The following is a 21918-nucleotide window of genomic DNA, read 5'->3' as shown; positions in this document are numbered from 1 at the left end:
GAGATGAGTGGATTGGCTTATACTTTTGTCCGTGGTGAGGTATTGTGCAAAAATCTGGTGGTTTGTGGGATCTATGTTGAGAAAGACAGAGGGGGGCAGATGAAGAGGTACAGGCAGTCAGCCAGAGAAACTGAGGTACTGTTAACTAGTCGGTTAATCAACTACTTTACTATGAGTCCAATTGCAATCAGACAATTCAATCGCAGCATGAACACCTTGGTGAGTACGATTGAGACTTATAGCGTAAAATACTCTTGATTACAGACTACTGGTAAAAGTATCATAGTATCTAACAGTATTCATCCTACCGAGTATATCTTAATCATACCCTCATGCCATTCAAGACTGGCAACAACTGTACTACGCATCTCAGAGCGATATAGAACGTGCCAATACAGCAGTAACTTCGTTATCAACTTGGATATACCGAGGATCATCTCTAATGAAAATGCATTCATTCATTCAATATGTGTAATGCCACAATAACAATCGCAGCAACAATGATGATGATAATAATAAGTCCAGCCTATCAAACCCACAAACCCATCCATCCTAATAATATAAACAAGTAAGACCCATGCCATAAACATATCGTAACACCATTACGGAAGAAAATCAAGTGCAAACTGCTCAGCTTACAGCTTAGCAGCCGGCTCCGCCTTGCCCGCCGACGAAATCTCGTTATACAACAAACTCGTCAGGAAATCGGCATAGTCCTCGCCCGTCACCTGGCCGGCGAAATACCGCGCTGCAAGCTGGAACTTGTTACCCTGGGGACCCTTGGCCGCGAGACTGTCCGCCTGCTCTTGCAAGAGACGCAGCGCGTACGCCTTGTCGACCTTCTTGCCGTCCGAGGTGGTGATGCCGTGGTGCGTCCATTGCCAGAGCTGACTGCGGGAAACTTCGGCGGTGGCGGCGTCCTCCTATATATCTATTAGTATATGTTATTCTTGGGATATTTGGGATAGAGATGGGGCGTACCATCAGGAAGTTGATGGGAATGCAGCCCACACCGCGGAGCCATCCCTCCATGTAGGACAGGCCGATGTTCAGGTTCTTGCGGATGCCGTCCTCGGTGATCTTGCCGGGGACGTTGGTGTTCAGGAGATCGTTGGCGGTGATGTGAACGTCCTCGCGGCGGACGAACAGCTGGTTGGGAGTGGGCATATAGGTGTTGAAGATCTCCGAGGCGATGGAGGCCAGCGCAGGGTGCGCAACCCAGGTGCCGTCGTGTCCGGCGCGCACTTCACGCAGCTTGTCGGCGCGCACGCTCTCCATGGCCTTGTCGTTGGCGGCGGGGTCGTTCTTGATGGGGATTTGAGCGGCCATGCCTCCCTACAAGTTTATTAGCATCGTCATCAAGTATAATGGGAAATGGGTGGCCTACCATAGCATGAACTCCTCTGCGGTGACACGTCTTAATCAACAACTTCACATACGCATCCATGAACGGCACCGTCATAGTAACGTCCGAGCGGTCCGGCAACACAAAGTTGGGGTGCTTGCGGAACTTCTTAATGAAGGAGAAGATGTAATCCCAGCGACCACAGTTTAATCCGGAGCTGTGTTCGCGCAACTCGTAGATGATCTCGTCCATCTCAAACGCCGCCGAGATGGTCTCGATCAGCACCGTACCACGGATCGTTCCGCGCGGCATACCAATGTAATCCTGAGCCAGGTTGAAGACGTCGTTCCACAGACGCGCCTCCAGATGCGACTCCATCTTGGGGAGGTAGAAGTACGGGCCGAAGCCGCGCGCAACGAGCTCCTTGGCATTGTGGTAGAAGTACAGACCGAAGTCAAACAGACTGCCGGAGATGGGGGTGCCGTCGACAGTGAAGTGCTTCTCGTCGAGGTGCCAGCCACGAGCGCGAGCAATGAGGGTGGGGAGCACGCGGTCCGTCCGCAGCTTGTATTCCTTGCCGCCTTGGGTGAAGTCGACCTGGCGGCGGATGGCGTCGTAGAGGTTGACTTGGCCGTTGATCATGTTTTCCCAGGTGGGGGCGCTGGAATCTGTCTGTTGTTAGATACAATTCTTTTCGAATAGAATCCGGGGTAGTAGAAAGGGACTTACCCTCGAAATCAGCCATGTATGTCCAGACATCCGAGTTCAACGCGTTGACGACCATCTTGCGATCTGTGGGACCCGTGATTTCCACACGGCGGTCGACGAGTCCCGGAGCCGGGGGAGCACCCTTCCAGGCATCGTTCTCACGAATGTGCTTTGTCTCGGGCAGGAAGTCGGGGAGATGACCCTTGTCAATCTCGGCCTGGCGGTCGATGCGGCGCTGGAGGAGGGCCTTGCGAGTAGGGTTGAAGGTGCGATGGAGGATGGCGAGGAAGGCACAGGCGTCCTTGGTGAGGATCTTGCGAGCCTCCGAGCTCACATTGCCGAGGATGACGACGTCTTTGAGTTGGGTGTCGACTTGCACCATGATGAAGGATTGGTATGCTTTATCTTATCGGGAAGTATATGTGGGGATGGGGTATAGATACTATCCGGACCGGCAGGATAGAAGTACAGTAGATGAGATGATGAAGGAAGTAGCGAAGAAAACTTTCCCGAACAACAAGCACGACTCTGAGCTACAAGAGGTGGAGGGGATAGAGGGAATATATGTCTACACAGCGACTACGTCAGTCCCACCATTCACTCAGTAACCGCGGTCCATGGGGAGTCCCGATAAGCTGGATTGAACCCAAAATGAGGGCTGCTCCAGAGCTATGAGTCCACGTGACTTCTCCGCGGGAAACCAGCTGCAATTCGGCCGATAACGGGCGGGGCACGCCGGCTACCGATTCCGACTCGCGGCTTATCGTTCAGGCCGAGTACTTCTTACTCGATCAATTCGAGTACTTTCGTCAGTAGTGGCCACTATATTAACTATCCAGGAAGGTCTCGAGATGATTCCCGACGTGGGTCGGTAGTTGCTGGCTCTGTTGCAGCTGCCCAGCTTGCAGACTGCATCTTGCACCTCACTAGCCACTCAGGCAGTCAACCGAGGATGTTGATAAGCTCCTAAACTCCCCGCAGGCCCGAGAGCCTTCCTCCCAACCGCGGTTCGCCGCCATCCTGCTGCCCTGTCTGCTCCTCTCCTCCGTCCGTCCTGGCAAAGCTTCCTGCGGTCCGGCCATCGCCTACACTCGACCGACTTGTCCCGATGGTGATACAGTGCTTTTTGGTGATAATGTGGAGCTGATTCAATCATTGCTGTTGTGACTCACGCATGGCTGCAAAAAACTCGAACATGATGGAAATGCCACAGCTACTCTATGTATGCTCATTCATGTCGCTACGCACATGCCACACACCTACTATGAAACAGAAATCAAAAAGTACATCCAGTCATCTCTTCCACATGTGAACGCATGTGATCGCTGTCAACTCTAGCTTCCGCTGCTCTCCCGACCCCAGCTCCAGCTCGGGTTGCCACGGACTCGTCTGCAGCCAATCTGTACCGTCCGATCTGGACCAGTCTGGGCAAAACAGGGAAGCAAAATTAACAGAGTAACACGGGCTTCTAATCTTGCCAGCTGCTGGCCTGTACAGGCAGCTCCGTCCATCCGGTTACACCGTCTCAATATACCGTCGGACCTCCCTGCTAATAGTCAGTATCATCATATCACTGCAGCCACCTCCAGCCACTCACCAATCCGTGACGGCCTCCTCCCACAAGCGCACTTCATGCTCCCGCGTGCCCCCAAAATGCTCCACAAATGCATCGCCAAAGACCTCCCGTGCGACACTGTCTTTGCGCATGAACGCCGTCGTGGCTTCCCGCAGTGACTTGGCTAATCGGACCCCCTTATCGCTTGCCCCGCCCATGTCCTCGCCTTTGGACAGGGGCGGAACCGGAATCTCCAGCTTCTTCTCCACACCCCGCCACCCCAACGCGACAACTGCTGCTAGAACAAAATGCGGGTTTGCGTCAGCCCCGGGTACACGCACCTCCAGCCGGGTTGCCTTTGCGCTCGCGGTAGGTGGGGTGATAAGCCGGATTGAGGCCGCCCGATGCTCCAGTCCCCAGGATACCGTAACGGGCGCCCAAAAGTTCTCCACCAGTCGCTTGTAAGAGTTCACGGTGGGTGCGAACATGGGCATGATATCAGGAAGACCAGTAAGGACCCCGGCAAGGAAATGTCGCCCTAGGTCGGAGAGATAAGCCACATCGGGATATGGCGGGTTCGGGTCGGCCGTATCGCGGATGAACGCATTCTTCCCATCGCTCGAGACCAGTGAGATGTGCATGTGTCCGCTATTACCGGGTAATCCCTCGCGTGGCTTGGCCATAAAGGTTGGTGTGATGCCGTGTTTGGTGCCAATCGACTTGACGACGTATCTGGCAGGGTCAGTTTGATCTTCTGTAGCTTGAAGTCACTCACTTGAAAAGACCAGCTTTGTCGGCCATCTCTTTGGCCTCTCCGAACTGTAGTGCCTGCTACTGTCAGCAGGGACCTTAACGTCACCCAATGCAACCTACCGCCTCATATACACCGGGACCGCTCTCCGTATGCCAACCCTCGATTTCACAATTGAACTGCTCGCACGCGTCGAATACCCCATAATAGTAGTCTTGGTTGTGGATGGGACGGGTCAGACTGTACCCGAACATGCCTTCCGTCAGCGGGGGAAGGGACTCGACAGGGTTCTCCTTGAGAAAGGTGGCCGTGGCCGACGCATTGCGCTCAGGGTTGGAGTGTGTTCCTGGTGCGCGGAACTGATAGAACTCATATTCCGCTGGAAGATACGATGTCAGTGGATCTCAAGAAATAAGGCGGAAACACATACCCCCCGCCATGGCACGATACCCCGCGGCCTCCGCCTTCCCCAGGGCGGACTTTAATAATCCCCGCGGACAAGCACAGACCGGCTCACTCGTATCGGGATCCAGAAAGCTGACTAGGAAGAATGGCACATTGTTCTCCCATGGAATGCGACGGAAACTGCTCAGATCCGGAACTGCCACGAGATCGCGGTACCCGTTCTCCTTGTTGCTGATGGTCAATTCTTTGAAATACGTGCGATCATGCATGTCCCAGCCAAAGATGACGGAGCAGAAGCCAAATCCATCAGCTACGATGGAGAGGAACTTCTTCTTGGAGACGAGCTTGCCGCGGAGCATGCCATCGACGTCGACACCGGCCAGCTTGACTCGGGTGTCATGCTGGAGGACGTGAGCAACGTTTTCGAGAGTGACTTCGTAAGGTGGGGTGGCAGAGGACATGATGGTGTTCGAATTATGACACGAGCAGTTCGAGGATAGTACTGCCCGTGGAGAGAACTGACCAGCAGTTGGATTGGGGGATGAGGGGAATGACGGTGAGGAGGCAAGCGGGACGCAAGGACGGCCGTACGTCAGCCACCGCTGCTTATCAGCTGGGGAGCCGTCACGGGGCCCGCCAGGCTGATACTGAAGCCACAGTGATTGGGATGCTTGCAGTCCTTATCATCTGTCTTGCCCAATTGCGACAGATGCAGGGTCTGTTTGACCATGAATGATACCAATTCAACCAGTCTCGAACCGGCACACGAGCAGATGCAGCATGCATGGTGGCCTGCGTGCCTGACAGCTGCCTGCCTTATCGGGATCGCCATTAGATAAGCGGGCTCCACTGTCCCGCATTCCTGCTTCATCCCTGCTTCTCTTGCATATCTCTCTCTACTCATCTTTCCAGTGTGTTCTCCTTGTTCTCGCTGGTACTACTTCGATTGTCTTTCTACTCAATTGATCATACTCTAGATATATCAAAGATATCCAAAAGTACGCCAATCCCACACCATCACCCTCACTGCCATCTACTCTACCCCGCACCAATCCCCACTATCCACCATCATAGCTAACTTAACCCCAGAATCATGGCATCCGCTCCTAGAGGTCGTCTCCAAGGCAAGAATGCCATCATCACCGGTGCAGCTGGGTAATCTAGACCAATCTCAATTCTCAATCCCTCCCCACCCGCTAACCAACCCAGCGGCATCGGTCTCGAAACCAGCATCCTCTTCGCCCGCGAAGGCGCCAACATCCTAATGGCCGACATCTCGGCCCCAGCCCTCGAAAAAGCCCTCGCCAAAGTCAAGGAAGTCGTTCCCACCGCTCCCCGCGTCGAAACCATCAAATGCGACGTCTCCAAGGAATCAGACGTACAAGCCATGGTTGAGTCCCAGGACAGCTGGGGCGGCACGGACGTCATCTTCAACAATGCGGGCATCATGCACGCCGACGATGCCGACGCCGTTGATACCCCCGAGAAGATTTGGGATATGACGCAGAACATCAACGTCAAGGGTGTGTGGTTCGGATGCAAGCATGCCGTGCTGAGTCTGCGTCGTCACAAGAAGACCAAGGGCAGCATCATCAACACGGCGAGTGTGGTGGCCTTAGTAGGAAGTGCTACGCCTCAGTTGGCGTACACGGCTAGTAAGGGTGCTGTGTTGGCGTTGACGCGTGAACTGGCTATTGTGCATGCGAGAGAGGGATTCCGGTTCAATGCGCTGTGTCCGGCGCCGTTGAAGTTAGTTTATCCCCTCTTGGACATCGTGATGTGTTCTGTCAATGTGGGTATGTTACTGACATGATTATAGCACTCCCCTCCTGCAAGACTGGTTGGGTGACGACAAGCCCAAGCGCTTCCGGCGGGAGGTGCACTTCCCCACTGGTCGGTTCGGAGAGGCTATTGAGCAGGCTCATGCCGTGGTGTTTTTGGCTAGTGACGAGAGCAGTTTCGTCAATGGTAGTGACTTTGTTGTGGATGGTGGAATGTCCAAGGTATGCACACCCGTTAACTTTGTTTGATCACTACTAACCGGTTGGAATAGGCATATGTTACTCCAGAGGGCCCGGCCACTGTCGCTCCTCAGAACCTGGGGCATTAAGTATAGCCATACTACGATATATGAATTAATGATTTCGAGTTTCTTTTTAAACGCAGGTTATATACTCGTAACCACATGTACCAACGTAGGTAAACCAAATCACGTTCTAACAATCTATCACATCAAACATAGTCTATAAACACCATCCCCAACACAAAAGAAAGGGTCTATTTAAATCTTCTTCAACCCCAAAACCCCCTCCTCCCGACTCAACGTCGTAAACCGACTAAACCCCCCAGCGACCTTCTCCTCATCCACCCCATTTCTCCCACCAACACCGTGAATCGCCCCCCTCCCATCATCCCCCCTCTTCGCCAAATACCTCCTAACAACCACCCTCTTAACCCACTTCCACCCCTCGACACCCCCCAGAAACAACCCGGCCTCAACAAACACCACCCCCCACTCCCACCCAATCCCAATATGCTTAAACACCACATCATTAATGACAGGAATATACAGCACGGGGAAAGTGAGCACGAATCCTATCACAATGCCCCAGAACAGGTATTTGTTGCGGTAGATATCGGAGATCCATCCCGTCCACTTGTTTCTAGGTTTGGAGTTGTTGGTGGGGGATGAGTCGTGCATGTTGAATAGACTCCGTCGCAAGTGCATCATCTCCCAGGCCAGGAGAAGCGCGAACCAGGTCATGCAGACGAAGGTGGTGGCGCGGGCGCGGAATACCGTGTCGCAGGGGTCGGAGTAGCTGCTGTTGCATTCTGTGGCGAGGTTGCCGTCGCCCCAGGCGAAGAGGACCAGGGTGAAGGCGCTGAGGCACAGGGCAGCCATCCAGATGCCGTAGACGAGCGTGTCGAGGATGATTTCGGGGGTGAAGATGCCGTTTTTCTATTTCATATCTTCGTTAGTATTACGTGCAATCGAGAAAAGAGGAGGGAGGGGGCGTACACTCTGCGGCGGTCTATCCATCACATCACTCGCCGCCATCTCCATTCCCAGTCCGATATCAGGCAATCCGGACGTGATCATGATAATCCAGAGGATCTCCACCGGTGCAATAGGGAACACGCTCTGGCCGTTCTCGTCTTTGAATACCAGGCCGATCAATAGGGTGAGCGCTAACCCTACGTTCTCTGCGAGTAGATGCAGGACGAATTTCTGGATATTGTCGAAGATGCGACGGCCCTCTTCGATACCGTTGATGATACTTGCGAAGTTGTCATCTGTTAGGACCAGCTCGGATGCATCTTTCGCCACATCGCTGCCCGCTTGGCCCATTGCGATTCCCACGTCTGCCCGCTTCAACGACGGCGAGTCGTTCACGCCGTCGCCTGTCATCGCGGCGTACCGGCCGCGGCGGTGCAACGCCTCGATCATCCGCACTTTGGTGTGCGGGGCACAGCGCGCAATCACAGCGGGGAGTGTGGGCAGGGCGTCGATTTCCGACTCGCTGAGCGCGTCGAATTGACTGGCTGTCATGACGAGGTTATCGGCCACGTCGCGCGAGAGGAGCTGTGCATTGGCGGGGATGATGCCGACTTGGGCGGCGATGGCTCGGGCGGTGCCTGGGTGGTCGCCCGTCACCATGTGTACGGAGATGCCGGCGCGGTGGCATTCTTCGATGGCGCCTGCGGTCTCCGGACGAGGGGGGTCGTAGAGCCCGATCAGTCCGGCGAAGGTGAGGTCCTGTTCGACGGTGTCCCGGGGCGGGACGTCGGTGAAGGTGGAGGAGCTAGTGCGGTGGGCGAGTGCGAGCACGCGCAGTCCTTCGCGCGCCAGCGCTTCCATGTTCTGGAGGATGGTGTTGCGGATGTCATCGGTCAGGGGCACGGGTTCGGAGGTGTCTGTGTTCCAGACGACGGAAGTGCAGGCTTCGAGGACGCGTTCCACGGCACCCTTGGTGAAGATCACGTCTGTGTCGTCCCGGCGGAAGATCACGGACATCTTCTTGATGGTCGAATCGAAGGGGTACTCGGCCTGTTGTGTCCAGACGGGCTTGTCACCGGTAGTCCATCTTTCCCGGCCCCAGTCGAAGCGTGCCGCGAAGACCTGGATGGCGATGTCGGTGGGCTCGCCACGGGCTTGCCATTGTCCGTTCTCTTCGGAGCGGTGCACATGGGCCAAGTTGGCCATGGCTGCGACGTCCAGATAGCGCTGCAGCAAGGCACTGTCGGTCACTATCTCTTGCGGCGTCTTCGTGTCGCCTTCCCCTTCACCTTCTCCGGGCATGGCATCGCTGACTTTGAGCTCGCCGTCGTTCGGATCCAATGGGTCGCGGGAGACTCCGACTGACACGGTACCCAGCCCCGGCACCCAGGCCTTCTTGGCCACCATGCGTCCTTGGGTGAGGGTGCCCGTCTTGTCCGAGCAGATGTTCGTCACGGCGCCCAACGCCTCGAGGGAATCCATCTTCCGTACAATCACGTTCCTCTCGACCATCTGCTTCGTGCCCATGGCCATAGTGACCGTCAACACAACCACTAGACAAGCCGGGATCATGGCCAACCCGGTAGCTACTGCGTAGATGATCACTTCCTTATCATCGCGCATGTCGTTGGCGCCCATCACAATCACCGCGAATACCACTGCAATTCCAAACAACAGCAGCGCCAGCTTGCTCAGTTTCCGCTGTAGTGGCGTCCCCACGTTGATTCCCAAGAACCGACCCACTGCATCTGTGCATGTCAACGTCCAGGCCACCACATACCACCGCTTCTTGGTTTCGCCTTCAGGACCACGACGGACCGGCCGGCGCCGCTGGTTTCCATTCTCACGAAGTGCCGCGGCAATCGCACCGATCTCAGTTTTCATGCCGGTGCTGATCACCACACCACGCGCACGTCCCCGGGTGACAGTAGAGGAGCTGTAGGCGATGTTGAGACGATCGCCGGGTCCAGTGTCAGCGGGGAAGGTAGTAGTCGATGACTTAGTGACGGGAAGAGATTCGCCTGTGAGGAGGGCTTCATCTGTTTCAAAGTTCATAGTCTCAACTAGTCTAGGTAGCGTTAGCTTTGGATTCTATACGTCGAGGGACGGGCAGAGCATACCGTAAATCAGCCGGAACCGTATCTCCCACTTTCAAATCGACCATATCGCCCACGACGATCTCCATGGCGGGAATGGTACCGGTCTTTCCGTCACGAGTGACGACACCTGTGGGTGAACTGAGGCCTCGTAGCGAGTCCATGGTCTTCTCGGCGGCGTAGTCCTGATAGACGCCTACGATGATGTTCAGGGCGATAACGGCCCCGATGACTCCGCCTTCGATCCAGGATTCAATGCCGAAACTGACAGCCATGGCAATGATGAGAACCTGGGTAGTAATGGCCATGTTAGCGACAACAAAGTCAATGGTAGTAGCAGTTGAGTAACCTACCAGCATCATGGCGTTTGCCACCTGGCGAATGATGATCTTGGCGAGGGAGATGCCCTCGTCCCCCTCGAGTTCGTTGGGCCCCCATTTCTGAAGTCTGGATTGTGCTTCTTGGGTGCTGAGACCTTCTTCTGAATTGACAGAAAGCTCTTGCAAGACGGAGGCATAGGGAAGGGTGTGGGCGGGGGCGGAGAGGGGGGAGTGGGAGGGGGTAGAGGCAGTCTGAGACTGTTTCTCAGTGCCCATATTGGGGTATCTGTGTGTTTCTGTGTCTGTGTGTCTGTGTATGTAGTGCTTGAGGGTTTCTCTACTGAAAGGTAGGAGATCACGGAGGTGTCATGTAGATTGTATCCTCTATGGAATGAGAGTCCATACACTTGAGGCAAAGCATTAGATTGATCTGATCTGAACTGGTCTAGATCTTGATTCTGCTTCTTATTTCCAAATTCTAAACTCTCTCTCCTCGACATGATCCCGGGGAATTCCTCCTTCTTATAAGTTGCTTCCTCTATCGCCGGACCTGGGAAGCAGTCTTGGCATGGAATATAGACACCCAAGGCCGAGCAGACTGCCCAGCCCGCCAAGCGCCAATCACAGAGCCCCCGGAAGCGATGCCTTGGCGCCAACCTTGGGCGCGAAGTCGGCGAGTCTCGCCTCTTTGGGGATTATGACGCATACGACAACAGCATTCCGCCACGTGAGCCAGTACGAGCATCGAGACCCGAGACGGAGCGATGTGATTGGTGCAGCGGCCCAGTGGCCCCAGCGGAAACGCCAAGGTGTCCCGGAGCGCGGAGACTTGGCGTCTCCTGAGGCAATAATCCTGAGGATTGGCCCGCCTCGGATGGCCTGCATCCCAGGGTGTCTGTCCGGTGGCCTTGGCGTGCTGCTGCGCGGGGGTCTGAGGGCCACTCGCTGGCTCAACTTTAAATGCAGCCGTCGCTGTCCTCGGAGACCTGCCCCCAATTCCCCCGCCGGTAATGGATCCCATTCCCAGTATCCCCTCCCCTCCCATGCAACCATCCCCACCAACTTTCCCCTGCTGATGCTGATGCTGATGCTGTTTGGAGGCTGTCGTGAGGAGTGAGTCGCTGGCTTCGAGCCGATTTATCCGACGCGTCATCTCCTAAGCGCAGTTGACCTATCGATCTTATCTTTGTTGTTCTTCCTCCGTATACTTCCGATGGCTGGGGATACGCACCACACCGGCATAGTGGGTGTCATCGTTGGTGCTGTGGTGTTGTTTGCGGCCTTGAGTACGATCCCATTGTAAGTGCTAGTGTTCCAGTGTCCCCTATTGGAAGCTCAACTGCTGCACGCATGCCTGGTGGAGATGCTGCACGCTGATTGAATTCCATTGTTTAGACGTATCTCTAACCTGACAGTATCGTGTTGTACCATCATCGTCGACGGGCAACTGCCAGACGCAGTAGCGAACTCCGCAACCTCACTGATGGCGGCATAATGCGGCAGGTATCGGTCGACCGATGGCTGGACGAGCAGACACACGCGAGCTGCGAGGACCGGCTATACGCTCAGGAATCCTGGTAAGGCTGTTCTCCTTTGGGTGGCGCCAACGCTTGGCCGAGATGCGGGGACACACTGTTGGTAGCGGTCTTGGCCGGACTTGCGTACCATAGAACTGACGCATGGCTTCCTTGGTAGTCCCATTTGTCTGTCAACCCTAGCAGCGTCCCAAGATACCCTTCCTTTTCCCGAGCCGGCCTGGGTCGCACCATCACCCCACGACGAACCCAGCCTGCATGACGCGATGGAGGCCGATCGAGTGTCTGGGCGGAGAAACATCCTGGTCCTTAACCGTTGCCACCATGTCTTTCATGCGTCCTGTCTCGCATCCTGGTTCGAATACCATCAGTATAGATGCCCGATTTGTCAAACATCTTATTTCAGCGAATAGCCCGCTACAACATTGCAGATAGCCAGTGACCGCAATGGAAAGTCCTTTGTTTCCGTGTATATCTTTGCCAAGACTAGTGCTATGGTTGGCAAACTCTAAGCCCGTCCATGCCCGTTTGATTTGTTCGAATAGGGTCGTCACCATGACCACGATGTCTCCTTTAGAACCAAGCATAATCGTTATGCATGGCAGGCCCTGAATGAGCGCGATAATGTACGACCACTAGCTGCACGTCTAGAGTGTAGCAGATGTTGGCAGTCTGGGAAGTCCCCACGATTTGGCTAGGATCCCCTTCCCGAAACTTTCTAGAACCACACGTCAAGCAGATCCCCGGGCTATCCTGGCCTTATCGTCGTCACCACTGGGATCCAGATATCCTATCAACTCACTTCAACGTCTTGCCGACTGCACTACTGCGCGCACAATGGCCTTCGTCCGTGCGCAAAGGGATCGCCTCCTTGGATGATCTCGTCAAACCGGGCGCTGACCCGGCTGTAGTTGAGCCCATAGCGACCAAGCTCGCGCAGCCGAAACGACACCCAGTCTTGGTAGATCCTGTCGGATGTGGCTATCCCCGCGATGAAGAGAGGCCACGTGATGCGCACCATCAAGTGCGGTCTGCTGCGATGTAGCTTCAAAGAGAGTTCCAGAACCTGGGAAACGGCATCATGCAGAGTCATCATCCCTGCACCCTGCATACCTTTGGCCAGGGTGTCTTTGAAGCACAGGTGGAAGTACACGATCGTGCCGTAGTAAGTAATGGCTGCCCAAAAGATCGTTTCCATCACGCGACGTCCGTCACCCACGATTTCACACGAGGGCGCAGACTTGGCGGAACCCAACAAGGTATCGTATTCCTGATCAGCGGATTAGTCGCCGTCACCATCCATATGAAGATAAATGACAGGTCATCTGCAGGATTGAGATGGGAACTTACATCAGATAACATGTTGAGTTCACTAATGATCTCAAGACCCGTCGTGACCGAATGACTTCCTTGCCGAAATAACTCCGTAATCTTGAATTGCAGTACATGACTTCGATGATACAGCGATAGCCCGGGCATATTCTCCATATCATCCAGCTGGGCTGTGGTGGGGTAGGAATCCCCCCAGAATCGAGACGGTGACTGTCTGCCAATCCTGTATAGCTCGGAAAGACTCAATCCCACACTTCCTGCTTCCTCTTTCATGAAAAACCGGAACAGGTCGGCATCGAGCCTTGCAGCGCCTGGGCCAGAGAGCAAAGCGCCTGGTGTGAAAAAGTACAAAGTCCAAAGCAGAAAAAGAGGGACCGCCGTATGTCGAAGCCTATTCTTGGACAATTCGGCAGTCTGTTGCGGCCCAGGGCTGTCACATGCGCTCGTGCCCTGGGCCTCGTGAGTGACATGACATAGTGCAGTCTTTGAACTTGCTTCTGCAATTGCGATATCTGGAGGCCCTATTTGTTTGAGTGAAGGGACGACGTGGTTGAAGAGTAGACTCTCGATTCCGCGAATGTGAATATTGATTCCAGCAGTCCCGCTGCCGAATCGGTTTTCATAGTCAATCATCATCCACAAGGTGATGAAGATGGCTTCGATCTGCTCCGGGGACTTGACGTCTGGTTTCAGCGCTTCCCGGAGGCCAGAGAGAGCCCGACCATAGTGCAATCTACTGTCCATGTCGGACAGGCTCTCAATAGTACATGGTCCCTCCGTCTTGTCCCGGTCGTACAGACGCGACCGGTTGATCTCACTAGATGTAGTCGCCAACATCATGCTCATGACCATGGGTTCTTTAACTGCGATTTTGTGGTATGCATAAGAGACTGTAGACCATGGCCAATGCTTTCCGAGGATCACGACCAGCGCGGAATCCTGAAGATAATTCAAGCACGAGCGATCAAAGTCCGATATAACAAGGGAATTGGCCGCTTGAATGCTACTCCCAGCAGCCCCGGTGGGCGATAAAGAGCGTGCAGGAGACGGAACAGACTGACGGACCATCTGCGCTTCCACCGAGCGAGGGTCTTTTCCGGGCCTTTTTGCTGGACCCCGGGGGATGGGGCCGCCCTTCCACTCACATACGATCCGGGCCGCTGTGCAACGCCGGCATTGTGGCTCCTCCTGACCGGGAACGAATAGTTTCTCTTCGTCGCATTTGACCTTGCGAATTCTACACGTGCGACAACCTATGGTGCAGTAAGTCCGACCGTTCTGAGACAAAAAAAGCAACCTAGACAATTGGCGTAAGACAGAACTGGTGGGGATCCTTACCAGTCTTGGACCGAGTCCTCCTGCCGAGCCCATGCATCGTCTATCGGTTCTATCGCGTGCTTGCCGTTGCTCCACTTGCTCGCGGTGTGCCTGTCGGGGAGGAATGTCCTGTCAGACTTGACATGTAACCTGGTCGAAGCAGGGCCATTAGAGACACCGAGCCGAGACAAACCAACCAAGAGGACATAGAAAGGAGAGGGGAAAGAGGAACTGCGGAGAATTGAATCGCCAACCGATGCTCTTTTTTCCCTCAAGCCGCCATCCTGCCGAGTCTCGCCCGCCGATTGGCTGGCTCGGCACCAGTCATGTGACCTCGGTATCGGCAATCGCGATGGCTTCAAGAGTACCAAAAGCAGTAGTAGATAGTCTAGTAGTAGATAGGTTCCTTCCTATCGCTTATCGCTCTGATACTGATAGCCCCCTCTCGGATCTCCGCAATCAATGCGGAGAATCATCTCCACCATGCACGATCCAGCTATAAATTGCCGTACATGCCAGTTTCCAATTCTGGTACCTGATTGATACAATCTAGCCAGACCTTTACTTAGTAAATACGAACAATCATGCAGCTCGAAGCAACACAGCAACGCTTCATCACGAGGGTCGAAGAAGCCCTCCACAAGCATGCCTCCGAGCTAGAAGACATCAACAAGAAGGCAAGCTTCCCTTTCCAACCCACCTCAACACAGACATAATTGCTAACAGTCCCAGATCTGGTCCACCCCCGAACTAGCCTACACAGAACACCAAGCCCACGACAACATCTGCAAGCTCTTCGAAACCCTCCAACGCACCAACCCAGCCTACCACGTCCAACGCTCCGCCTACGGCCTCGAAACCGCCTTGGAAGTAACCTACACCCACGGCACCGGGGGCCGCAACATCGTCTTCAACGCCGAATACGACGCTCTCCCTAACATCGGGCACGCCTGCGGCCACAACCTCATCGCGACGAGTTCCATCGCCGCCTTCATCGCCACCTGCGAGGCCCTCAAACACCAAGCCCCTGACTCTAACTACACCGTCCGCCTCCTCGGCACCCCTGCCGAAGAATCCGGCGGCGGGAAAGTCCGTCTCCTCGAGAATGGCGCCTACAAGGACGTCGACGCCTGCTTGATGGTCCACCCTATTCCCATGGCCCCGGGCCATCCCGAGCTGCTGAGCTTGGCGACGGTCCTACCGGGCGGGTTTCTGGCGAACGATAAAGTCACCGTGACGTTCACGGGCAAGCCGGCACATGCGGCCGCTGCGCCGTGGGAGGGCGTGAATGCGCTGGATGCGGTGGTCGCGGCGTATGTGAATATCTCTCTGTTGAGGCAGCAGATCCTGCCGACGCAGAGGATTCATGGCGTTGTGGCTAGTGGCGGGGATAGGCCGAATGTTATTCCTATGTCGGCGTCGGTGGATTATTATATTCGGTCGCCGATGAAGAAGGGTCTGAAGACGCTGACGGAGAAGGTGGTTAAGTGTTTTGAGGCGGCGGCAATGGCCACGGGCTGTGGGGTGCAGTTTGAGTGGTGAGTTATCTGATTTCCCTCATTCAAATCTCATGGAATAGTACTAATGTTGTGATGCGATGATGGTTTAGGGGCATCTCATACGACGACCTTAAAACCAATAATCCCATCTGCGAGAGCTACGTCTCTGTTATGCGCGCAATGGGTCATCACACTGTGATGAATAACGCCGGGCAGTCTGGTAAACTTACCGGGGCGTCTACGGATATGGGTACGTCAGCTCGCAACCTAGATATCTATCTCATTGATAGATCAGATTTGTTAACTATGGTAAATATAGGAAACGTCTCCTACGCCGTCCCTGGATTCCATGGCCTCTTCACCATCCCGACAGATGGCGTCAATCATACCCCGGGGTTCACCGATGGTGCTGGGTCCCCTGAGGCGCATCAGCGCTGTTTGGCCTGTGCGGCGGGCATGGCTGTTGTGGCGTGTCAGATTGTGACGGATGATGACTTTGCGAGGAGGGTCAAGGAGGATTTTCAGGTGGAGGCGGAGGAGTAGATTGTTTTTGTGATGGATTAGTATGATGATGTTGTTTAATATTGAATGAGTATGAATTTATTTGTTATGAAATGATGATTGCTGGATGCTGGGTGTTTGTATGCACGATAGCAGGATTTATCTCCACCTACAGTAATTAAAGGGTAAACCTGATCATTAGTATCTAGTAGTAAAGATGGATGCCCTGTGAATAACGAGGTAATTGCTTAGTCGTCTGCGATCTCGGTCTAGAGAGCAGTTGCTCTCAGAAGTATCAGAAGTAGTACTTGATTGTACAAAATCAGTGTAGTGACTGCATTTAGAGAAATAGAACCCACATCATGATTCATCATGTACTAAGTAGTAGTCCACGCTACTCCAAGATAATCCTACTATCGATCATAATCAATAAACATACCTAAACCCCGGGTTCTTCAAATCCGTAACATCAGACAACACCTCCCTCTCTTCTCCCTCCCTCGTCCCCATACCCATTCCCAACCTATCCCTCCTCGCGTTCTCCCACCTCAAATACACAACAAACGCCGCAAGGTCCACTACCACAACGGCCAAACACACAAACACAGCTATAAATCCACTCTAATCCACAATAAAACACAAGATCAGTCACATACTTTCAATAGGACCGCGCAATTGAAGAAAGAGTAATTGGGAAACACACCTGATACCTCGGCGCCTGACTCTCAAAGAACAGCTGTGGTCCGATAATATTCCCCACGCAATACATGATAAAGTATATGGCGCTGACGGTGGCTCGCTTGGTGATGCCGCCGATGTTGGCGCTGATCATGGCCAACGAGAGGGGGAGGCTGACGGAGTAGAGGCTCATGAGAATGAGGCCGATGTAGCGGGATGCGATGGTGGCGGTGCTGTTGACGAGGGCGGTTCCTAGGATACTTTGCTTTTGGTTAGTGTGATAGAAGGGGTTGGAGAGGGGGTGAGGTGTACCTGACGCAAGAGAGTATGATGGAGGTTATGCAGCGGCTATTGGAGATTTTGGTCGAGGTGAAGCAGCTGTAATAATGTATAATTTTAGAGGGTGGTCTTTGTAGTTTGGATAATGGATAATAAGGGTAGGGCATACGATATCAGGATGATGAGGAAGACGATGAATCCTCCGGGCATGCCCAGTAACAGGGTATGTTCGGTGTCGTATCCGAAGCCCTTGAGGATGAGACCGGAGAACTATGTATCATCTCTTTAGTCGCGCATATCTACTCACAAAGATGAAAGTCTCACCGTCGTATAGCCCCCATTGGGGATATTGCAACCCAGAACAAACACAGCCAAAAACCAGGTCTTCGGGTCTGTGAACGCTTCGATGACTTGATCCCATTCAATCTTATTGTTCTTGTAACCGGCTTTGTTTGCCTTCAGTCGTGCCAGGGCAATGACCCTCTCCTCGTCTGTTAGGAAAGAAGCATTTGTGGGTGAGTCGGGCAGTCGAAGGAGCATTAGGAAGCCCCAAAGGAATGTGACGATGCCGAAGATGATGAACATCCACTGTTAGATATCAGATTTGTGTCAAGATGAGAAAATCTGTAAGGGCTCTACCTTCCATGACGCTAAGCTGTCTTTGATCTGCCAGATACCCACAGCAATGGCATTCCCAAGCACCAATGACAAACTATTGCCGCAGAACCAGATCCCGTGGCGAAGAGGTTGTTCGGACGTGCGATACCATAGAGACGTGAGTAGGCCGAATCCCGGGGTCACGCTGGCTTCTGCGCAGCCTAGGAAGAACCGGGCGACCATGAGCCCGGTGAAATTTGTAGTAGCAGCATGACATGCGAGGACAACGGCCCAGCAGAGACTATAGCTATAAGCGTGTGGTTTGGTGGTGTCAGGAAGAGGAGACATACTATGTGCACGCTAGGTATTTTCCCAAGGGGAACTTGACGAGAAGCAGTGATGCGGGATAACTGAATGCAACTTATCAGACCGTGCTCACTCAGCCTATACTTCATGTGGTAGTCAACTTACCTAAACGCAAGATACCCAAAATAAAATATCGACGAGGTCCAACTATACTCCGTACCATGCAGCTTCAGGTCAGTCAAAAGACCCATAATAGCAGAGTAATTCAACGTCTGCTTATCCACAAACGACATCATATACGCGACCAGCATGATAGGAAGAATCCTGGGTCACCGTTAACTCTCCTCACTCCCATGGAGCAGATTCAAAGCATGCATACCGAAAATCAATCTTCCTCACAAGCCTCTTCTCCGCCTCAGCAGAAAACTGAGGCATCGACTCCAATTCAATAACTCCATTATCAAAACTTGTCTTCACAGCCTCATGATCACCACCGCACTCCTCCTTCTTTTCAGTTGTAAACTCCGTCATGGTATTGAGAGACGATGGCAGTTTCCAAGCAAATACCAACACAAGCACAACATGGCGCGTATAAACTCCCCTATATACATCCCAACAAGCAGCCCAGATGGAATGCAATTCCCCTCAGCATCCTATCGGCCCTCATCTTGGCATGAACTCAGTATCCTCGCTGCCACTCTCCCCACTAACACGATCATTGGCTGTATCGGCAAGCTGTCCCGATCGACAACAGCCGATGCCGAGATAGTGTCTTAGTACTGTCTTTACCCCAGGTTTTCGCTTCTTATCGAGCCTGCATTAGGCTAGCGGGTTGGGGAATCCGTGCGCTGCGCTGATAGCAGGTTCGGTGTTGATATGATTGGTGGTGCGGTGAGACAGCCACCAACGCGGCACTGTTGCTGCTCTAGGCAGTAAGTAGATAGATATTGGGGCCTTCCTTATCGCCGATATCCTATCGGTGGTGGTTTGGGTGGGGAGATGATGAGGAAGGTGATCTTTCTAATTTGACATGGTCCTTGATGCAACTAAAGGACTGGGGCCATATGCCAGCTTGCTATGTGCTCTTAGTACTAGTCTGTGATTTATGAAGTAGAGGAAATAGTAAATCTCCTATAGCAACAGACTCAGAAGTAGGCCAAACGATCTGGTACGTGCTGCCCTTGGATGAGTATATTCTGTAGGGATGATATCAGCTGCTGTCTGTATGGGGAAATCTACTAGCTCGACTACTCTGCAAGATGATAACATAGAGAGGGTCGGCAAGCTCTTGATCCTGACTGATAAACGTGGATCTTGTTGTTGGCGGGTTCGGCAGCGTGTCGCGTAGCCGTCGGCAGCGAGGCCATCCACTAGTATCCTAGCCCGACCTCTATTCATTCCTCCTGCCTGCAGAATCCTGATTATCGCTGTCCCACCATATGGTAATTCAATGTATTCTATCAGTGGCTAATTCTCGTTAATCTCATACACGATGTCTCCAAAGTCTCGCTTCTGATTATGGTATAATTTCTCCATGCCGCATATACAATCATGACTCTACTGAGCTGCCACCATCTGGTCCTTGACATACAAGTCGACGTACTGGTCAACGTCGTAGCCCTCAAGAGCGGCCTGGTCCCAGCCAACCTGAATCAGCTGGTCAATGCGGGCCTGGTCAAAGTGCGCCTGCAGATGACGCTTGTACTTGGCCAGAATCTCCGGCTTGGCCTCCTCACGCCGCAGGCGGTGGCCCAAGGGTGCCTCGACAACCACCTCATCCAGCACCGTTCCGTCATTCAGAGTAACGGTAAGGGCGTTGGGGATGGTGCGCTTGGCAGGGTCGTGGTAATCCTTAGTGAACTGGGGATCCTCGACACAGTAAATGCGCTTGCGCAGGTCTTCCAGGAGCTGAGAAGTAGCAGCCTCCGATCCGTCGGCGTAGTCGTTGGCAGTCAACCGGTTGAAGACCAACATGGTCGCGACCATGTACTGGCGCGGTTGTCAGTATGCGTGGTGCATGACACTCAAATTTTGGATCCGGCAGGACCTACCTGAACACAGTGGTCACGATCGGCGAAGTTGTCCATCGCCTTGAACTGCTTGTCGATGATACGAATGCACGCCTCGTGGGTGCGGTTTCTGATCTCCTTAATGTCGGCGGCAGTCTTTCCGAGAGCCTTGAGCTTCACGTTAACCATCTCAGCGGCCTCGATCGCGGTCTGGGAGTGGAACTCGGCTATCATGGCAACTGTTAGTATTCCCTCCATACTGACGTCTGATGCTAGACTTACCCGGGTAGGAGACCTTGAACAGAACATTCTCCATGACATAACTACCGTAGGGGCGCTGGAACTGGAACTTGTTGCCCTTGAACAGGACATCATAGAAACCCCAAACGGGAGCAGACAGGACGGTGTGCAGGCCACCCTCGCCCTTCTGCACCTTCAAGACGAGGTTCACGGCCCGCTGGCATGCGTCACCCGCAGCCCAGGACTTCCTCGACATGGTGTTGGGGGAGTGTCTGTAGGTACGGAGAGACTGTCCGTCCACGAATGCTTGGGTAATCGCATCTGCGGTCTGCTTCTCGCTAAGGCCGAGCATCTTTGCAACGACAGCAGTGGTAGCAACCTTGACGAGAACGACGTGGTCCAAGCCGACCTTGTTGAAGGAGTTCTCCAGCGCCAACACACCCTGAATCTCGTGCGCCTTGATCATGGCCTCCAGGACGTCCTTGACCTTGAAGATCTTGCCGTTGGCAATGTTTCCGCCCGCACGGTTTGTGCGAGAAACCCAGTCGGCGACAGCAAGGATTCCACCCAGGTTGTCCGAGGGGTGACCCCATTCAGCAGCCAACCAGCAGTCGTTGTAGTCCAGCCAGCGGATCATAGCGCCAATGTTGAAAGCGCCGTTGACAGGGTCCAGCTGGTAGGGCGTTCCAGGAACGCGAGTTCCGTTGGGCACCACGGTGCCGTCCACCACCGGGCCCAGGAGCTTGGAGCATTCCTTGAACTTCAATGCCTCCAAACCGCACCCCAGAGTGTCGAGGAACACCAAACGGGCGGTGTCATACTAAAAGTCAGGATGTCTTCAATTAGTCCATCGCACACAGAAGAAAGTCAATCAAAACATGGGAGAACCCTCGTACCGCCAAGTCCGAGTTCACATTGTAGTTGTGGATATAGTCGGCCATATCCTTGATCTCTGGGTCGTACGGCTTATCGCCGGGAACGACGGGAGCAGCATGTTGAAGGGGAGACATGGTGGAAAATCGAGAGATGTGAGAAAAAGTTGAGGGTGTGCTGCGACTCGGACGAGCAACGGAGGAAAGAGAAGATGCAGGCCTGGAGACGGAGGAGATGCGGGAGGGCCAAGTGCGGGGAGACCTGTGGGTCAGCCGTCTCAACGCTGAACAAGAGGCAGACATGATGATACCCAAGACGATGCAATGAATGGAGGAGGATGCAGCAATGCCGCCGAATTGGAGAGGGAGAGAAGGAGAAGAAAGAAAGACAGGGCGGAAAGCACGGAGAAAATGGGGGGGATGAGTAAAGTAGTATTTAGACTTACGTTGCTGGGGGCAATCCAAGGGAAGAAGGGAAAAGGAAAGGGACGGTGAGCTAAAGTCACCCTGATCTCATACCGCCCCCCGGCGTTGAACCGAGGCCATTATTCCCTCCTCCTATAATCAATCGGGCG

At 53.8% G+C, this 21918-nt stretch overlaps 10 protein-coding genes across 10 annotated transcripts; 3 read left to right on the top strand and 7 right to left on the bottom strand.

The window, feature by feature from the left end:
- Window positions 1-398: 398 nt before the first annotated feature.
- Window positions 399-2581, bottom strand: BDQ94DRAFT_136491 (malate synthase). The gene is made up of 4 exons (XM_026764871.1): window positions 2075-2581; window positions 1388-2013; window positions 982-1335; window positions 399-923 (listed from the first exon to the last, which is right to left on the bottom strand). The coding sequence occupies exons 1-4, from the start codon at window positions 2433-2435 to the stop codon at window positions 636-638; spliced, it is 1629 nt and encodes a 542-aa protein (XP_026630485.1). The 5' UTR covers window positions 2436-2581; the 3' UTR covers window positions 399-635.
- Window positions 2582-2873: 292 nt separating this feature from the next.
- On the bottom strand, window positions 2874-5356 carry BDQ94DRAFT_136490 (glutamine synthetase family protein). The gene is made up of 5 exons (XM_026764870.1): window positions 4790-5356; window positions 4482-4738; window positions 4384-4436; window positions 3651-4340; window positions 2874-3599 (listed from the first exon to the last, which is right to left on the bottom strand). Exons 1-5 carry the CDS (start codon window positions 5223-5225, stop codon window positions 3569-3571), a joined length of 1467 nt encoding a protein of 488 aa, XP_026630484.1. The 5' UTR covers window positions 5226-5356; the 3' UTR covers window positions 2874-3568.
- Window positions 5357-6977, top strand: BDQ94DRAFT_136485 (putative short-chain dehydrogenase/reductase family protein). Its single transcript, XM_026764869.1, has 5 exons — window positions 5357-5762; window positions 5854-5919; window positions 5974-6513; window positions 6584-6767; window positions 6818-6977. The coding sequence occupies exons 2-5, from the start codon at window positions 5858-5860 to the stop codon at window positions 6872-6874; spliced, it is 843 nt and encodes a 280-aa protein (XP_026630483.1). The 5' UTR covers window positions 5357-5762; window positions 5854-5857; the 3' UTR covers window positions 6875-6977.
- Window positions 6978-7045: 68 nt separating this feature from the next.
- On the bottom strand, window positions 7046-10892 carry BDQ94DRAFT_182787 (cation-translocating P-type ATPase; the record flags this gene model as incomplete). The annotated part of the gene is made up of 5 exons (XM_026774237.1): window positions 10520-10892; window positions 10212-10436; window positions 9883-10148; window positions 7784-9830; window positions 7046-7723 (listed from the first exon to the last, which is right to left on the bottom strand). The coding sequence occupies exons 1-5, from the start codon at window positions 10676-10678 to the stop codon at window positions 7046-7048; spliced, it is 3375 nt and encodes a 1124-aa protein (XP_026630482.1). The 5' UTR covers window positions 10679-10892.
- On the bottom strand, window positions 10542-10892 carry BDQ94DRAFT_136482 (uncharacterized protein). The gene has a single exon (XM_026764868.1). It carries the CDS (start codon window positions 10882-10884, stop codon window positions 10717-10719), a length of 168 nt encoding a protein of 55 aa, XP_026630481.1. The 5' UTR covers window positions 10885-10892; the 3' UTR covers window positions 10542-10716.
- Window positions 10893-11391: 499 nt separating this feature from the next.
- On the top strand, window positions 11392-11759 carry BDQ94DRAFT_166650 (uncharacterized protein; the record flags this gene model as incomplete). Its single annotated transcript, XM_026770598.1, has 2 exons — window positions 11392-11477; window positions 11594-11759. The coding sequence occupies 2 exons, from the start codon at window positions 11392-11394 to the stop codon at window positions 11757-11759; spliced, it is 252 nt and encodes an 83-aa protein (XP_026630480.1).
- Window positions 11760-12347: 588 nt separating this feature from the next.
- Window positions 12348-14555, bottom strand: BDQ94DRAFT_182785 (uncharacterized protein). The gene is made up of 3 exons (XM_026774236.1): window positions 14384-14555; window positions 13064-14298; window positions 12348-12983 (listed from the first exon to the last, which is right to left on the bottom strand). The coding sequence occupies exons 1-3, from the start codon at window positions 14418-14420 to the stop codon at window positions 12537-12539; spliced, it is 1719 nt and encodes a 572-aa protein (XP_026630479.1). The 5' UTR covers window positions 14421-14555; the 3' UTR covers window positions 12348-12536.
- A 391-nt stretch (window positions 14556-14946) lies between these two features.
- On the top strand, window positions 14947-16404 carry BDQ94DRAFT_182782 (M20 family metallopeptidase; the record flags this gene model as incomplete). Its single annotated transcript, XM_026774235.1, has 4 exons — window positions 14947-15039; window positions 15095-15900; window positions 15972-16111; window positions 16181-16404. The coding sequence occupies 4 exons, from the start codon at window positions 14947-14949 to the stop codon at window positions 16402-16404; spliced, it is 1263 nt and encodes a 420-aa protein (XP_026630478.1).
- A 384-nt stretch (window positions 16405-16788) lies between these two features.
- On the bottom strand, window positions 16789-18890 carry BDQ94DRAFT_182780 (putative MFS allantoate transporter; the record flags this gene model as incomplete). The annotated part of the gene is made up of 9 exons (XM_026774234.1): window positions 18602-18890; window positions 18388-18546; window positions 18267-18326; window positions 17959-18217; window positions 17644-17907; window positions 17489-17589; window positions 17353-17418; window positions 17066-17300; window positions 16789-16983 (listed from the first exon to the last, which is right to left on the bottom strand). The coding sequence occupies exons 1-9, from the start codon at window positions 18751-18753 to the stop codon at window positions 16789-16791; spliced, it is 1491 nt and encodes a 496-aa protein (XP_026630477.1). The 5' UTR covers window positions 18754-18890.
- A 682-nt stretch (window positions 18891-19572) lies between these two features.
- Window positions 19573-21801, bottom strand: BDQ94DRAFT_136476 (putative 2-methylcitrate dehydratase). Its single transcript, XM_026764867.1, has 4 exons — window positions 21368-21801; window positions 20514-21291; window positions 20274-20458; window positions 19573-20211 (listed from the first exon to the last, which is right to left on the bottom strand). Exons 1-4 carry the CDS (start codon window positions 21644-21646, stop codon window positions 19780-19782), a joined length of 1674 nt encoding a protein of 557 aa, XP_026630476.1. The 5' UTR covers window positions 21647-21801; the 3' UTR covers window positions 19573-19779.
- Between the last annotated feature and the right edge of the window lie 117 nt (window positions 21802-21918).

The sequence above is a fragment of the Aspergillus welwitschiae genome (genome assembly GCF_003344945.1).
Source record: "Aspergillus welwitschiae strain CBS 139.54b unplaced genomic scaffold BDQ94scaffold_4, whole genome shotgun sequence".
Lineage (NCBI taxonomy): Eukaryota > Fungi > Ascomycota > Eurotiomycetes > Eurotiales > Aspergillaceae > Aspergillus > Aspergillus welwitschiae.
This window is presented reverse-complemented; position numbering and strand designations above follow the sequence as displayed.

What these genes read in the sequence shown, in the direction of transcription:
- BDQ94DRAFT_136491 (XM_026764871.1), bottom strand. Translation starts at nt 2,435, where the DNA reads ATGGTGCAAGTCGACACCCAACTCAAAGACGTCGTCATCCTCGGCAAT. An exon ending in GCAGAGGAGTTCATGCTATG is followed by an intron (nt 1,336 to 1,387) that starts GTAGGCCACCCA and finishes ATAAACTTGTAG; the next exon opens with GGAGGCATGGCCGCTCAAAT. An exon ending in TTCCCATCAACTTCCTGATG is followed by an intron (nt 924 to 981) that starts GTACGCCCCATC and finishes ATAGATATATAG; the next exon opens with GAGGACGCCGCCACCGCCGA.
- BDQ94DRAFT_136490 (XM_026764870.1), bottom strand. Translation starts at nt 5,225, where the DNA reads ATGTCCTCTGCCACCCCACCTTACGAAGTCACTCTCGAAAACGTTGCT. An exon ending in GTCCCGGTGTATATGAGGCG is followed by an intron (nt 4,437 to 4,481) that starts GTAGGTTGCATT and finishes TGACAGTAGCAG; the next exon opens with GCACTACAGTTCGGAGAGGC. An exon ending in GAGGAGGCCGTCACGGATTG is followed by an intron (nt 3,600 to 3,650) that starts GTGAGTGGCTGG and finishes GACTATTAGCAG; the next exon opens with GGAGGTCCGACGGTATATTG.
- BDQ94DRAFT_136485 (XM_026764869.1), top strand. Translation starts at nt 5,858, where the DNA reads ATGGCATCCGCTCCTAGAGGTCGTCTCCAAGGCAAGAATGCCATCATC. An exon ending in CTGTGTCCGGCGCCGTTGAA is followed by an intron (nt 6,514 to 6,583) that starts GTTAGTTTATCC and finishes ACATGATTATAG; the next exon opens with CACTCCCCTCCTGCAAGACT. An exon ending in TGGATGGTGGAATGTCCAAG is followed by an intron (nt 6,768 to 6,817) that starts GTATGCACACCC and finishes CGGTTGGAATAG; the next exon opens with GCATATGTTACTCCAGAGGG.
- BDQ94DRAFT_136482 (XM_026764868.1), bottom strand. Translation starts at nt 10,884, where the DNA reads ATGCGTCATAATCCCCAAAGAGGCGAGACTCGCCGACTTCGCGCCCAA.
- BDQ94DRAFT_182785 (XM_026774236.1), bottom strand. Translation starts at nt 14,420, where the DNA reads ATGCATGGGCTCGGCAGGAGGACTCGGTCCAAGACTG. An exon ending in GAGGACTCGGTCCAAGACTG is followed by an intron (nt 14,299 to 14,383) that starts GTAAGGATCCCC and finishes ACTGCACCATAG; the next exon opens with GTTGTCGCACGTGTAGAATT. An exon ending in AACTCAACATGTTATCTGAT is followed by an intron (nt 12,984 to 13,063) that starts GTAAGTTCCCAT and finishes TCCGCTGATCAG; the next exon opens with GAATACGATACCTTGTTGGG.
- BDQ94DRAFT_136476 (XM_026764867.1), bottom strand. Translation starts at nt 21,646, where the DNA reads ATGTCTGCCTCTTGTTCAGCGTTGAGACGGCTGACCCACAGGTCTCCC. An exon ending in ATGTGAACTCGGACTTGGCG is followed by an intron (nt 21,292 to 21,367) that starts GTACGAGGGTTC and finishes CCTGACTTTTAG; the next exon opens with TATGACACCGCCCGTTTGGT. An exon ending in ATCGTGACCACTGTGTTCAG is followed by an intron (nt 20,212 to 20,273) that starts GTAGGTCCTGCC and finishes CAACCGCGCCAG; the next exon opens with TACATGGTCGCGACCATGTT.